Source organism: Nomascus leucogenys, chromosome 5 (assembly GCF_006542625.1).
Source record: "Nomascus leucogenys isolate Asia chromosome 5, Asia_NLE_v1, whole genome shotgun sequence".
Classification (NCBI taxonomy): Eukaryota; Metazoa; Chordata; class Mammalia; order Primates; family Hylobatidae; genus Nomascus; species Nomascus leucogenys.
This window is the reverse complement of record NC_044385.1, coordinates 60,093,922-60,110,335: the sequence shown is the minus strand read 5'-3', so window position 1 is coordinate 60,110,335 and position 16,414 is coordinate 60,093,922. Positions and strand designations below refer to the sequence as shown.

The window sequence follows — 16,414 nt, the reverse complement described above, 5'->3', positions numbered from 1 at the left end:
TCTTTCTCAGTAATGGCAACATTAGTACCCTACAGTTTGAACTTTCTTAACAAATTATTTCATGTTTGCGCTTCCATGTAAGAAGAAGCCATCGAACATTGGAAGGATAGCTGCCTTGTTCTTTAAAAATACAAAAGCTAGAATGGCAGAGGTCTGCATTGGATGTTTACAGGACTCCGCTAGAGAGGAGACTGTGTTCCCTGACAGAGTTCTTACCCCTTATTTAGGGTCTCTGCGCTCGCAGGACATTCAGTACAACGGCTCTGAGCTGTCGTGTTTTGACAGACCTCAGCTCCATGAATACGCCCACAGAGCCTGCTGCCAGTGCCGCCGTGACTCAGTGCAGACCTGCGGTAAGTTCAGCAGGGAAGTGCCCTTAGGAGGACCGGAGGTGCACAGAAGCTGAAGCAGCAAGAATTGGTCCTGGTTTATTCATCTCACAGCGAGGTGGCTGTGTTGAGTCTTCTGGTTAAAACCAATCTTGTTAAATTATTCTCCACCATCTCCTGTTGGTTTGGGTGTTTCAAGTGTCTTAAGTATTAAAAAGGAAATAAGCATCTCGTTAAAATTCTAGAATTTTTCAGCGACCTTTTGGGTCATGTTTGTCTTTCTTGTTTTGAGTCAGTTTATTTAAAATCACAGTAACCTTTGGTAGAGTAGGATTTTATATCCTTTGCTGTCTGGTTGATTCAAACCAAACACTAATATGCCTATTTTAAAAATATGTCTATTTTAAAAATATATCTATTTTTAGAATTTCTTAAAGAAGAGAGAGCTGAGAAGTCCATTTCAAGGTTTTACACAAACCATAATTGCCCCTTGGACTATTGACACATTGAAAGTTTAGGAAAGTAATTCAAAGGGAAACTGGTCTCTAACTGGGGCAAATAGGGGCAAGGGCAATACCAACTTTTTAAAACTTTTATTTTAGGTTTGGGGGTACATGTGCAGGTTTGTTATATAGGAAAACTCATGTTACACGTTTATTTTACAGATTATTTAATTACCCAGGTATTAAGCCTAGTACCCAATAGTTACTTTTTCTGCTCCTCTCCCTCCTCCCACACTCCACCCTCAAGTAGACCCCATTGTGTGTTGTTCCCTTCTTTGTGTTCATGTGTTCTCATCATTTAGCTCCCCCTTATAAGTGAGAACATGTGGTATTTGGTTTTCTATTCCTGCCTTAGTTTACTGAGGTAATGGCCTCCAGCTCCATCCATGCTCCCACATAAGACACGATCTCATCCCTTTTTATGGCTGCATAGTATTCCATGGTGTATATATACCATATTTTCTTTATCCAGTCTGTAACTGATAGGCATTTAGGTTGATTCCATGTCTTTGCTATTGTGAATAGTGCAGCAGTGAACATTCATGTGCATGTGTCTTTATGGTAGAGTGATTTATATTCCTCTGGGTATATACCCAGTAATGGGATTGCTGGGTCAGGTGGTAGTTCTGCTTTTAGCTCTTTGAGGAATTGCCACACTGCTTTCCACAATGGTTGAACTAATTTAGACTTCCACCAACAGTGTGTAAGCATTCCCTTTACTCTGCAACCTTGCCAGCATACGTTATTTTTTGACTTTTTAATAATAGTCATTCTGACTGGCGTGAGATGGTATCTCATTGTGGTTTTCATTTGCATTTCTCTAATGATCAGTGCTGTTGAGCTTTTTTTCATATGCTTGTTGGCCACATGTATGTCTTCTTTTGAGAAGTGTCTGTTCATGTCCTTTGCCCAGTTTTTGATGGGGTTATTTTTCTCTTGTAAATTTAAGTTCCTTATAGATGCTGTATATTAGACCTTTATCAGATGCATAATTTGCAAACATTTTCTCCCATTCTGTAGGTTGTCTGTTTACTCTGATGATAGTTTCTTTTGCTGTGCAGAAGGTCTTACGTTTAATTAGATCTCATTTGTCAATTTTTGCTTTTGTTGTGATTGCTTTTGATGTCTTTGTCATGAAATCTTTGCCCGTTCCTATGTCCAGGATGGTATTGCCTAGGTTTTCTTCCAGAGTTTTATAGTTTTGGTTTTTACATGTAAGTCTTTAATCCATCTTGAGTTGATTTTTGTATATGGTGTAAAGAAGGGGTCCAGTTTTAATCTTTGGCATATGGCTAGACAGTTATCCCAGGATTTATTGAACAGGGAGTCTTTCCCCATTGCTTTTGTCAGTTTTGTTGAAGATCAGATAGTTGTACGTGTGTGGTCTTATTTCTAGGCTCTCTATTCTATTCCATTGGTCTATGCACCTGTTTTTGTACTAGTACCATGCTGTTTTGGTTACTGTGGCCTTGTAGTGTAGTTTGAAATCAGCTAACATGATGCCTCCAGCTTTGTTCTTTTTGACTAGGATTGCCTTGGCTAATTCAGGCCCTATTTTGGTTCCATATGAATTTTAAAATAGGTTTCTCCTGGTTCTGTGAAGAATGTCTTTGGCAGTTTGATAGTAATAGCTCTGAATCTGTGCATTGGTTTGGGCAGTATGGCCACTTTAATGAAACTGATTATTCCTATCCATGAGCATGTGATGTTTTTTCATTTGTTTGTGTCTTCTCTGATTTGTTTGAGCAGTGTTTTGTAATTCTCTTTTACCTCCCTGGTTAGCTGTATTCTTAAGTATTTTATTCTTTTTGTGGCGATTGTGAATGGGATTGTCTTGCTGATTTGGTTCTTGGCTTGGCTGTTGTTGTTGTAGAGGAATGCTAATGATTTTTGTACATTGATTTTGTATCCTGGAACTTTGCTGAGGTTGTTTATCAGCTGAAGAAGCTTTTGGGCAGAGACTGTGGGGTTTTCTAGATAAAGAATCATGTCATCTTCAAACACGGATAGTTTGACTCCCTGTCTTCCTACTTAGATGCCCTTTGTTTCTTTCTCTTGCCTGATTGCCCTGGCTAGGATTTCCCATACTATATTGAATAGGAGTGGTGAGAGAGAGCATCCTTGCCTTGTGCCAGTTTTCAACGGGAATGCTTCCAGCTTTTCCCCAGTCAGTATGATGTTGGCTGTGGGTTTGTCATAGATTGCTCTCATTATTCTGAGGTATGTTCCTTCAATACCTAGTTTATTGAGAGTTTTTAACATGAAGGGATGTTGAATTTTATTGAAAGCCTTTTCTGCATCTATTGAGATAATCACGTGGTTTTGTCTTTGGTTCTGTTTATGTGATGAATCGCATTTATTGATGTGTGTATGTTGAACCAACCTTGCATCCCAGGAATGAAGCCTACTTGATCACGGTGGATTAGCTTTTTTGATGTGCTGCTGGATTCAGTTTGCAAGTAGTTTGTTGAGGATTTTTACAATGGTGTTCATCAGGGATATTGGCCTGAAGTTTTGTTTCTTTGTTGTATCTCTGCCAGATTTGGGTATCAGGATGATGCTGGCCTCATAGAATGAGTTAGGAAGGAGTCCCTCATTTTTTTTGGAATAGTTTCGGTGGGAATGGTACCAGCTCTTCTTTGTCATGTGGTAGAATTTGGCTGTGAATCCATCTGGTCCTTGGCTTTTTTTGGTTTGTAGGCTATTTACTACTGATTCAATTTTGGAGCTTGTTTTTGTTCTGTTCAGGGAATCGATTTCTTCCTGGTTCAGTCTTGGGAGGGTGTATGTGCCCAGGAATTTATCTGTCTCTTCTAGGTTTTCTAGTTTATGTGTATAGAGATGTTCATAGTAGTTTCTGATGGTTATTTTTATTTCTGTGGGGTCAGTGGTAACATCCCTTTTGTAATTTTTAATGTGTTTATTTGGATAGTCTCTCTTTTCTTATTAGTCTAGTTAGCGGCCTATATTATTTATTTCTCCAAAAAAACAACTCCTGGATTTTTTAATATTTTGGGTGGTTTTTCATGTCTCAATTCCTTCATTTCAGCTCTGATTTTGGTTATTTCTTGTCTTCTGCTGGCTTTAGGGGTGAGGTGATTTGTTCTTGCTTCTCGAATTCTTTCTGTTGTAATGTTAGGTTGTTAATTTGAGATCTTTCTAACTTTTTTATTTGGGTGTTTAGTGCTATGAATTCCCTCTTAACATTCCATTAATTGTGTCCCAGAGATTCTGGAATGTTGTATCTTTGTTCTCATTAGTTTCAAAGAACTTGATTTCTACCTTAATTTTAGTATTTACCCAAAAGTCATTCAGGAGTATGTTGTTTAATTTCCATGTAATTGCACGGTTTTGAGTGATTTTCTTAGTCTTGACTTCTATCTTTATTGCACTGTGGTCTGAGAGTGTGTTTAGTACCAACTTTCTTTGCTATGTATTTATATTCCTCAGCACATGTTTTTACGCTTACACAAACCACTCCCCCCCGCCACCCTACCACCTCACTTCCTCTGCAAGTTAAAACCCTCTATGGCCAACCACCCTCTCTACAAGTCTGCCCCAGTTCCCCTGTCCTCTTATTACTTCACAGTTATATTAGCACCCATGGAAGCAATACTAATAGCACCATTTTGTCTAATAACCCATCTGTATTTGTTTTAACCATATTCCATTAGATTGACTTGTCCTCTTGGAACTGTCTGATCAATCTTCTCAAGAAATTGTGAGTTAAGTGTTCCAGTCTCATGTTGTATATACAGCCATGTATTGCTTCTATGCGAACCTTGTAGAGTGCACAAAACCTAGATGGGATAGCCTACTACAGAGCTAGGCTATGTGGTGTAGCCCATTGCCCTAGGCTACAAACCTGTACAGCATGTGACTGCACTGAATACTGTAGACAGTTGCAACACAATAAGTACTTGTAGATCTAAACATAGAAAAGGTACAGTAAAAATACAGTATTATAAACTTCCAGGACCACTATGGTATAGTTGGGCCATCATTGAACAAAACATTGCTAGGCAGCATATGGCTATATGGAATAAGAAGCTTTCATTTTAATTCTTTTTCTGCTAGTTATTACTATCTCCTGTTTTAGGAATGGGTGAAGAATAAAATACAACACTTTCTGTGGTGTGTGGATCTAGTTTTGCCTTTGCCTACATAGACAAGACCCTTAGACACTATTAATGGTAACTGTGTGATCCTTAAACGCCCCCAAGCATTACATTTTCCTAGATACGATACTGAGGACACTGTTACCGGAGTCAGAGTAAGTAGGAATACTTTCTGGAGAGATGAATTCTAATTTTAAATTTTAAATGCAATAAAAGGAAGTTTGTATAAACTCTGCCTCACCTTACTTCAGTCTGAAAAGAAAGATTAAATATACAGATGGCCTTGTTGCGTGACCTCGTAACAGAACACTGGGGCCAGAAATGATCCCCATGCCAACGCGCTGGTTCAGTGCAGCTTATTTCAAATGCTTCCTCCTTAATGGCAGATACTTTTTTCCCTTTAACTTTTTATTTTGACATAATTTCAGAAATGTGACATAATTACAGAAATATCGAAAGCGTAGAACAAAGAATTCCCACATGTCCTTTACCGAGATTCCCCAAATATTAACATGTTACCCATGTTCATATTTGCTTTATCCCCTCTCTCTCGTGTGTGTATACTTGTTTTTCATTTTCTGTTTTAAATTCACTTGCAAATATGATGTCCCTCTCCCCCTTAGTACATCAATGTTTGCTTCCTAAGAGCAAGAACATTTTCTCTCACATAACAACAGCACAATTATTAAAACAGGAAATTTGTGTTAATTCAGTGCCATTACATAATCTACAGAGCATATTCATATTTTCTTAATTGTCCCAGTATTGTCTTTCATAGAAAAAAATATTCTGAAAACTTCTGTTGCACTGAGTTGTCAAATCTGTTTGGTCTTTTTTAATCTGGAATTGTCTCCTAATGTTTGTGTTTCATGATACTGATTTTTTTGGAAAAGTACAGGCCAGCACTTTTCAAAATTCTACAGTTTTGTAGAATGACACTCAGTTTGGGTTTGTCTGATGCTTCCTCAGGATTAGATTCAGAAATACTGCCGAGGGGATGCTGGGTCCTCAGCGCACTGTATCAGGAGGCAGAGTTGACTATCTGGCCTGTGCCTGGTCAGGCTAACCTTGGTCACTTCGTTAAGGGGGTGTCTGCCAGGTTTCTCCAATATAAAATGTCTGCTGTTCTCTTTGTAATGAATAAATATCCTGTAGGGGATACTTGGAGACTGTGTAAATATCCTGTCACACCCCAAACTTTCACCCTGTAGCTTAGCATGCTCTGATGATTCGTACTGGAGTCAGTCATTACTATGATGGTTAACAAATGCTGGCTTTCTGATTCCGTTATTCTTTCCACATTTATTAGTTGGCTTCCTATGGTAAGAAGGAACTTTCCTTCTCCATTTATGTATTTATATACCTTAGTTAGTTTAGACTCATGGACTGTATTCAGTAGGTTGGAGCCCTTTGGTGTCACTGTTTATTCTGATGCTCATGTTGTGCTGCGTTTGGAACTCCCTTCAGGCTGGCCCATGTGCCATTTTGACATGTCCGCATTATTCTTTTAGCACTTTCTTACCTTCTGCCACCAAAAGAAGTCCCAGGTTTATCGTGTACTTTCCCTAGAATCAGCCTTTCTACAAGGAATGGCAGTGCCTTTTGCTTTAAAACAATTTTGAAATGTCCCATGGTGAGCATGACACATGTTTGTTAAGTGGCAGTAAACCCTGGCGAGTTCAGCGGGGTCAGAGCACTGTATGTTTAGATGGTCCAGACAGAGGCCTTGCTTTAAGGGAGACTTAGATGCGGGCAGGCCAGTCATCCTGTTTCACACGGGCTTGCAATTGCATCTCAATATTTGTCATTCATTTTTGCAAAGGGAGACTGTAGTTTCCTAATTTTTTTCCTGTTTATAAAAGTAAAAAGATACTCCTCATGGAAAATTTGGGTACACACAAACACATAGCTATATATGTAAATGTATAATTTCTCCAAGTCTTCCTCTGTGTATGTGTGTGAGTCCTTGTGTGTGTTTGTGTGCTTTAGTGTGTTTGTGGTTCTATAAATCAGAATGACATATATATGTATAGACAGAGTGAGAAATCAAGAAGGCTGTTCAAAAAGCTGAGTGTTTATTTTCAGCTTATAGGATTGAGAAGATTTATTTTTAAATTTCTTATCTCTTTATATTTTAGATTTTTAAGCTTATATTATCTTTGTAGCACAAAATATATCCAGCTTCAGTGATATATGCAGTTTGTAAAGCTGGGTGCACATATCTACTTATTCCTTAAGTGACATTCCTAGCAATAAAAAGAAATGGTGTGTCTGTGTGTATGGAGTTAAAGGGTTCGAACGTTCACGCTCTCGTCTGTGTTAGGAGGCCACTCAGCGGGAAAGTTATCCTGCTCCTCCTGTCCTCAGTGGGGCCAAGAGTCTCATTTCGTGCTGTCCCACAGACTGCTTTATTCCTTTTTCCCACTTACTATTGTAGTGAAATACACATAACATAAAATTCATCATCTTAACCATTTTCAAGTGTGCGGTTCAGTGGCGTGAAGTACATTCTCACTGCGGTGCAGCCATCACAACCATTCACCTTCCAGAACATTTTTCATCCTCCCAAACTGAAACTCTGTCTCCATTAAACAACAGCTCCTGGTCTCCCCATTGCTCCAGCCTGCTAGCATCCCCCCTTCATCTCTCTGTATGAGTCTGTCTACTCTCGGTACCTTATATAAGTGGCTCATCATTTGTTTAAGATAAGAAAAAAAAGAGAACCTTGTATTCCTTTTCCCCCAAAAGTCACCCAAAGGGGAACATCCAAATTTCCAAGAGCAGTGTTGAAGTGTTCTTATAGTGAAAGCTGCCGCAGGGAGGCACTGTGCTTCACACCTGTGCTGTCTTCCCTAGGGCCGGTGCACTTGCTCCCATCCATCTGCTGTGACGAGGCCTGCAGCCCCGACCGGGCGACTCTTGCTTGTGGGGTGCATTCTGCAGCCAGTCTCCAGGCAAGGTAACTGGGTGCTTTCAATCAATCATTTCATAACCTCCTGTGCACATATGCATTACTAATTTACCGATTTTCATCTGAAACGATGGAAACATCACCTCTTAAATATTAATGACATTCTGGATATTGGTGGGGTGCAATTCTCAGGCAAGAATTAGGTAGGTCTCTCAAGGTCACTCATATCCAGTGCAACATTCTTTATACTTTACTCTTCATTAATTTTATTTTTGTTTTATGTCTGTGATTTTTGACACCTCTGTCATCTGTAAGTAATTAACCTGTAAGTAATTTTTACCCATGGAATATTATTTTAGAATTTTAGAACAGCACTCAAGGAAACTCAGATGAGACCCAGAAAACTGCATGTTTTAGACATTGGATTAAGTATAACTATATTAATTAGAAGGAGGTGTCAAAACTCAGTTTTCAAGTAAATGGAGTAATTTGACTTACTGTATTCAGACGAGTTTATAACAATAGGAAACACTAGAATTCTGACGCAGTAAATTGCTATTTCATCTAGAAGACCTAAAATTATGGCTGACATGCTTCTTTGTAGTAGTGTTCTTCTCCCCATCGAAGACTTTAAGCTCTTTTGAACGTGTGTGCAGAAACGCAGGCCCAGCCGGGGAGATGGTGCCGACTTTCTTTGGATCCCTCACGCAGTCCATCTGTGGCGAGTTTTCAGACGCCTGGCCTCTGATGCAGAATCCCATGGGTGGCGACAACATCTCTTTTTGTGACTCTTATCCTGAACTCACTGGAGAAGACATTCATTCTCTCAGTCCAGAACATGAAAGCTCAACGTCTTTGGCTTCAAATAGCAGTCAAGATTTGGTTGGTGGGGCTGTTCCAATCCAAGCTCATTCTGAAAACTTTACAGCAGCTACTGATTTATCTAGATATAACAACACACTGGCAGAACCAGCATCAACTCAGGATGCACTAACTACGAGAAGCCAGCTAGAGCAGGAGAGTGGCGCTGTCATCCACCCTGCCACTCAGACGTCCCTCCAGGTAAGGCAGTGACTGGGTTCCCTGTGAACATAGCATTGACTTTCGGTAGACCAGAACTCTGTTCCCAGCATAAGATTTGGGGGAACCTGATGAGATTTTTTTTTTTGCATCTTTCATAATTTCTTGTATGTTGTAGCATATGTTTTAAAAAAATTGCAAGTCTTTTTTTAAAAAACGAACACAGCTAATATATAAGAGCAAAGTGGACAGCTGCATTCTTTTATTCCTCTTTGTAAGTACAACCACTTAGCACAGCACCTGCTGCCTCCTTCCCTGGTTGAGAGAGATGAGTCGGGTATGGGAGCATCTTGCAGACAATTCGTGACCTTCATTTCTTCCTGTTATATATAATTATTATTATTATATATATACTACTTATGCCCAGTACTTAAATGTACTTCATTCACTGCCAAGTTTATGTGAATTTCGGTCTCCTAAAGCCGCTCTTTTCCCTCCTCTCTCCTTGGCTATTGTTTTCTGGATCACTCTGCTTTACCGGACTGATTGATTTGGCTGGAAATTGATTGTTGGTTGTGACCTGAGACCAGGTCATAAGACCCTCTCAGGTGGAATGGTTTAAAATCAGGTTTGGGTGGAGCAAGGGTGGCACCTGCAGAGAGATGGGGGCTTTCTGCATGCCGCAAAGCTGGAGGCAGCAAAGGATTCAGGGATAACTGGGCATGTCTCTGCTTTCTTCAGGTGAGGATGTGGCCTTTGCTGAATTTGACCTAATGTTTGTAAACATTTCCTTAAATGGGAGCGCATGTATTGTTAGTGTAAGTTCTAGAAGAAAAGTCTCAAACCTTGAGTGTAAAAGGGCAGAGTCACAGCAACAGTCCGGCTCCCAGGCCCACAAGACCCTGCCCCACAAAGAGGTCGCTGCTTTCCCTGCCTGTCCTTCCCTGCCCCAGATCAGGGTTGTGGGTGCTGAGGAGGCAGCTTAGCCTGCACCCGAGGGGCCCCACTGCCATGTGATTCTGTATCCTGGCCTGATGGTATCAGAGACTTAGTGCAGTCAGAGTGTGAATGCTGATGCGTTCCTTTTAAGATCAGTTCATAAGTTACGTACTGATCTAAGTCTGCAGTACTTGTTTTTCGTTTTTGGTTTTTGGGTTTTGAAACGGGGTCTCTGTCGCGCAGGCCGGAGCTCAAATGGAGCGATCACAGCTCACTGCAGCCTCGTCCTCCTGGGCTCAAGCCGTCTTCCCACCTTGTTTGCTTTTTTTAAGTACAAAAAAAAAATTCTCTGGAGAATTTATAGGGGATTCTATAGAGAAAACATTTTTTAGCTTTGGAGGGACAAAATTGGTTTCGTTCTCAAAATGGGGGAATGGAGAAGTAAGAGAAGGGAGATGAGTGAACAAAGGAAAAACAAATTAGGCAGTTAACACATGCAAAGTATCTACCTCTGAGCTTTGCCTGGAGTTAGGAAAGGCTGTTCGCTGATCTTGTTCTTTTGAGCCATCCATAATTTGTAAAATTGTTACGATAATAAATAAGAAAAGACTTAAGAATTAACCTAGTTGAGTGTAAGTCTCAAGAATGGACTGTGCCCCACACAATGTAGGAACTGAGAGGGCCCAGCAGCCAAGGGCAGGTAACAAGTCCTTCACAGCAGAGAGCGCCCACTGACGGATCAGAGGATGCTAGAAACAGGGGGAACCCCCCTGCTCAGCAACAGAGGGCTCAGCTGCCTCCCAGCAGCACTAAATGAGGGGCCCTCGCCACGTCTAGTGCATCGTCCGTGCCTCTCTTGTTAGGAGACCATCTGAGGAACTAGGGTTACGGTGCTGCCAGCTGACTAATGACTGTTTTTCAGAGTTTTGTCAGGAAACAGAATTACCACTCACCTTAATTTTGTAGCTTGTACCCAAGTTTGTGATGTCAGTTGCCGAGACCAAGGAATGAAACATCTTCATATGAGGTCATCCCGGAGCCAACTCGTTGCCTGCTTTTTTCTGTGTATGTTGGTGGTGCACTGGGGACAGGATTGATAAGCACTGTCATCACAGCTGTATGAACATGATATTTTAGAAACATGTTCTAGTTGATGAGATTGGCATATCATGACTTATTAACTCTTTTTCAAAGACATGCAAGGTAGTTCTCATGATTTGTATATCCTTTCAACTCAAATCATTATGAAAAGAAAGTTACAATTACATCTAAACTGAACCTGATGAGAAAATATTACATTCAAGTTGCACAGCATAATAATTTATTAATGAAAGGTTTTTACTAACTTTTCAAGATGTGTAGTCCTATAATTGTTAGATTAATTTAGGTAAATCTAAGTATGACATTGAATTTAAAAAAGGAATTGTTAAAATATAAACCATTTTGATTTTTCCCCTATAATAGTGAATAATATTTTGAGCCCATTTTAAGAGATAATCATTTCCAGATGCTGGAAAAAAAAAAAAAAACTTTAGTTGCACTCGCTAATCTGTGAAATGTAGTAAATGAACCTTAAGCTACTTCAGGCCTTTGGGGGCGTGGTCCTCCTCTTTATTTCAAGGTCCAACCAAGTGTTTAACTCAAGTAGTTTTGCTTTTGTTTTTTTTTTCCCAATCTAAATTCTAAAAACCAACCCACATTTCCCCCAACAGGCTAATTTTCCAGCTAGAGGACACATTCACATCTCATAAAGAATTTGATTTTAGGCTGAGGCATCAAGATGACTTGAGCCCAGGAGTTCGAGGCTGCAGTGAGCTAGGATCACGCCACTGCACTCCAGCCTGGGCAACAAAGCAAGACCCTGTCTCTTAAAAAATAAAATAAAATAATTTGATTTCAGCAGCTCACTATTATGAACCAAAGCACAGGGCTTCTCGTTAATTTTACCCATTCCACAGGTTCGTGTTCAATTAGCTTGGCTCCATGATATGGGCTCGTTCATAGCTCAGGAAAACAACATGTGTCCATCTGGGAGGCGGATAAGGGGCAGCTGTGGCCAAACAGCACTTCTGTCTTTACGTGGTGTGAGGCCATGATTTCAGCGCATGATGCATTTGTTTACAAAACCTGCATTTCCACACACTAGTTTTCTTATGGGTGATTTAAGATGACCCATAATCTGATGATAGTTATGGTTCCAGATAAAGCAAATAGGTGTGAGAGCCTTCTTTAGTTTGTATGACTCAATTTTAATCAAGTTTTTCCTGTACACATCTCTCCAGAAGGGAACAAAACTGAGATATTTGGAACATTTTTTGCTGAGATATTCGAGAGAACAAAGCCAGCCTGTTTACTTACAGGAAAAGCATATCTTGAAGTTGTTTTTAATGCAACATTTAAAATGTCAACAGGAACAGACAGAAAGGTTAGAAAACACATGAGAGGACCCTGGGTTCTAGTGTTTCATTCTATTGAAATGTCTACTTTTTCCTTATTGGCAAAATGAGGATAATCTGCCTCCCACAGAAGGGTTCATGTAGTTATTATAATCATGTCAATTAATCAACATATTTGATAAAACTATCTCCTGTTATTGGAAGTGTTTCATAAGATTTTACTTCTAAATAATCTCCTTAGACCTAGGAATAATTTTTTTGCATGCACTTACCTGGTATGTCACCAATGCCAAATTAGTGGTAAGTTAGTGAAGGGTTAATACATGAAATTAATGTTCAGTGGTTTCACTTGTCCCCTTCCCGGCATTGACGTCAGTGCCCTTTGTGATGAGGACACGTCTAATGGCTACACTTTGCTGAGGATATTCTCCGGACAAGGACTGTGAGTATGCTAGGGAGATTGTTGTAAGAGAAATCTTATTCCCAACTATTTCTGAACATTCTCTAATAGTTTAATGAAAGTACATTCAAGGACTAAGTTGGCAGATAAAGAATGGCACTATTCATTCATCATCTTTGTTCTTTGAAAGAAAGGAAATACAGAATCCTAAAATATTTACCTACAAGTGCTTTAAAGGAACACAATATAGAAGAAAGAAGCTTTAAATGTTTGAATAAGGTTGAAAGCCCACAAAAGAATTGTTTGTTAATACATTATGATTGCTATGGGTTACAGTATCATCTTTTAAGTACTCTGCAGTTATTGGGTGACTATTATGAAAGTCTTTATTTTATCCTGAGATTATATGGGTAGCTGGATATTTGGATACTATTGAATGAGTCTCTTGTCCATATGCTATTAAATCCATGTATACTACTAGTAAAAGTTATGCATAATAATTCTTTACCATTGAAATGTAGCAGATTTAATTTGTAAGACATTATTTCTAAAGCTTCCTTTCTGTTGCTGTTTTAGGAGGCTTAAAGAACTTGCTTCTTTCTGCAGTAGAAGTGTGTGCTGGAACCCAAAGAGTACTCCTTTGTTAGGCTTATGGACTGAGCAGTCTGGACCTTGCATGGCTTCTGGGGCAAAAATAAATCTGAACCAAACTGACGGCATTTGAAGCCTTTCAGCCAGTTGCTTCTGAGCCAGACCAGCTGTAAGCTGAAACCTCAATGAATAACAAGAAAAGACTCCAGGCCGACTCATGATACTCTGCATCTTTCCTACATGAGAAGCTTCTCAGCCACAAAAGTGACTTCAAAGACGGATGGGTTGAGTTGGCAGCCTATGAGATTGTGGACATATAACAAGCAACAGAAATGCCTTCATGCTTATTTTCATGGTGATTGTGGTTTTACAAGACTGAAGACCCAGAATATACTTTTTCTTTCCAGAAATAATTTCATACTGCCTACGAGATGTCAGATGAATTATCTTAGCTTTTATGTAGAATGGGTTCAAAAGTGAGTGTTTCTATTTGAGAAGGACACTTTTTCATCATCTAAACTGATTCGCATAGGTGGTTAGAATGGCCCTCATATTGCCTGCCTAAATCTTGGGTTTATTAGATGAAGTTAACTGAATCAGAGGAATCAGACAGAGGAGGAGAGCTCTTTCCAGAATCCACACTTCTGACCTCAACCTCGGTCTCATGAACACCTGCTGGTGGCTGATCTCAGGAGAACACCTGGGCTAGGGAATGTGGTCGAGAAAGGGCAGCCCATTGCCCGGAATTAACGCATATTGTAGAGACTTGTATGAAAGGTTGGCATATTTATATGAAAATTAGTTGATATAGAAACATTTGTTGCATCTGTCCCTCTGCCTGAGCTTAGAACATTATAGAAAAAGGGTATTTATAAACATAAATGACCTTTTACTTGCATTGTATCTTATACTAAAGGCTTTAGAAATTGCAACATATCAGGTTCCCCTACTACTGAGGTAGTCTTCCATGAGAACACACCACTTGTTAGGACTCGAAGAAAATGCACAATTTGTAGGGGTTTAGATGAAGCAGCTGTAACTGCCCTAGTGTAGTTTGACCGGGACATTGTCGTGCTCCTTCCAATTGTGTAAGATTAGTCAGCACGTCATCTCCTACTTTAGCCATCCGGTGTTGGATTTAAGAGGACGGTGCTTCTTTCTATTAAAGTGCTCCATCCCCTACCATCTACACATTAGCATTGTCTCTAGAGCTAAGACAGAAATTAACCCCGTTCAGTCACAAAGCAGGGAATGGTTCATTTACTCTTAATCTTTATGCCCTGGAGAGGACCTACTTGAACAGGGCATATTTTTTAGACTTCTGAACATCAGTATGTTCGAGGGCACTATGATATTTTGGTTTGGAATTGCCCTGCCCAAGTCACTGTCTTTTAACATTTAAACTGAATATTAAAATGTATCTGTCTTTCCTAGTACGTTTTTATCTTCTCATGTATTACCCATGGTTTTCTCTGTTTGTGAGAGATTAGTAAAATTTAATGAGCCCTCTTTCTTGTGGCCGTTTCTCCATAGTTTTAGGTTTTGATATGTGTTTACTAGCTTGCCTGTGTCTGGTACATCTCATGACCTCAATTCCCTCACCTGAAATAGGAAATGAGAATGTTTCATTGTAGACCCCAAGCTGTCATGTCAACCTAGTGCCTAGTCATAATTAATTGACTTTTCCTGTATTACTTTTTTTTTTTAAGTATAAACCAATGATCCTTTGGTAGTCAAGAACTCTTAGGAAAATTGCCTTTTGGACATGTAAAATATTTAGGATTTGACCACACAATGGCTATGAAAATGCAAGTAGAGTTTCCTCACGTGACCTCACCATGATTCACATACATGCCACTGTTTGCAATCTGGTCCTTTCTGTTATGACAGAGAGATGATGAAAGTAGGCAGGGCTGTGTTCCTTTGTGTAGCCTGTATATATTTTCCATATGTAGAGCCCTGATTAACTTCAAGGACAAACCTGGCTGGAGAAAGCCAGACTGATGGGAATGAGACTTTGGCCAAAAATCCCAAAACATCATTTTCAATCAGTAGAGAAATGCTTAGGGTTGAAAATTGATTTCATTTGCTACTGAATTTGGTAAATCCTGGGTAACTTTTATCAAGATGAAGACATTTTACCCTACCTACTCTAGAAATATACAACAATGTTATATTTTACACTCCTTGTAAACATTTGAGGAAAAAAATCCAATTTGCACTTCACTTTTTTGGAATATCCCATAGCACTCAATAAACTCAGCTGCTGGAGTGCCGATGTCAGGAAGGCTGCGTCGGGTAATGCTTGTGGCTGAATGGGCATAACCACTGTGGCTTCTTGTGCTGCAGAAGCTCGTTGACAAGAATGAGGAGGATTTCAAGAGCAACCAAGTAAAGTCATGCATTTTCTCATTTTGTGTATATGGAATATATTTTTAAATAGAGATTTTTCTACTTTAGATAATGTGTTAATATTGCTATTACCTAGGTTAAGCACTATTGTCTGTGCTAGTAAAAAAAAAAAAGGAAAGGAAAACCATCATTGCTTTAAAATAGCTTAAATCAATTTAGATTTCATCATTACTATTTTGCATACTAGAATTTATAAATGTGTAAATTATCATTTTCTTAGTTTTGTAATATCTTTTTTATTTGTGAATAAAATTATCACCTGGTATTCTTATTTATGTGTTCGGTGAGAGAATGATTGATTTTGTGGATGCAGACATGCTTTTTTCTTTTCAGAAGTCTGTGTGAGGGTTTTGCATGGTTCTGCTCTCTCGGCACAGGCAGCGGCTCCTGCCTGTGGTCCCAGATACTAGGAGGCTGAGGCAGAAGGATCATGAGCCTAGGAGTTTGAGGCCAGCCTGGACAACAGAATGAGGCTGTGTCACTAAACAATGTGCCCCAGAGAGGGATGGAACCCTCTCTGGTTCCTCAGGCTTTTGGAGGGCGATTTGTAATCCTCACTGGTGACCTGTGATGGAGAGCCTGGGAATGTAACCAGGCGCATTGGGCTACTGGAAGGTGCTCTGCGGCCCCTGAGAAGCTTTGGGATCGAGGTCTTATCATGATCTCTTCATTTTTTCCCTTCCTCTTATGGCACAAATAGGGAAGGAACTAAAGAGAAAGTTTTGTATAATTCTTGATGGAGCTCAGCCAGGTGTCCTGCAGAGGGGGACTACAGAGAGGAAGGCGGAGGCTTCC

General features: G+C 39.7%; 1 protein-coding gene across 3 annotated transcripts in view; it reads left to right on the top strand.

Moving 5' to 3' along the window:
* The window catches only part of TNFRSF19 (TNF receptor superfamily member 19), a 101,434-nt gene extending 85,544 nt beyond the window's left edge, over positions 1-15,890 (top strand). For all 3 annotated transcript variants that reach the window (XM_003273107.4, XM_004088097.3, XM_003273108.4), the window contains 4 exons: positions 228-353; positions 7,807-7,909; positions 8,518-8,923; positions 13,193-15,890. In XM_003273107.4, coding sequence (XP_003273155.1) covers positions 228-353; positions 7,807-7,909; positions 8,518-8,923; positions 13,193-13,201 — 644 coding nt within the window. In that variant the 3' untranslated portion in view covers positions 13,202-15,890. The remainder of the gene's footprint in view (positions 1-227; positions 354-7,806; positions 7,910-8,517; positions 8,924-13,192) is intronic.
* The last annotated feature ends 524 nt before the right edge of the window (positions 15,891-16,414 follow it).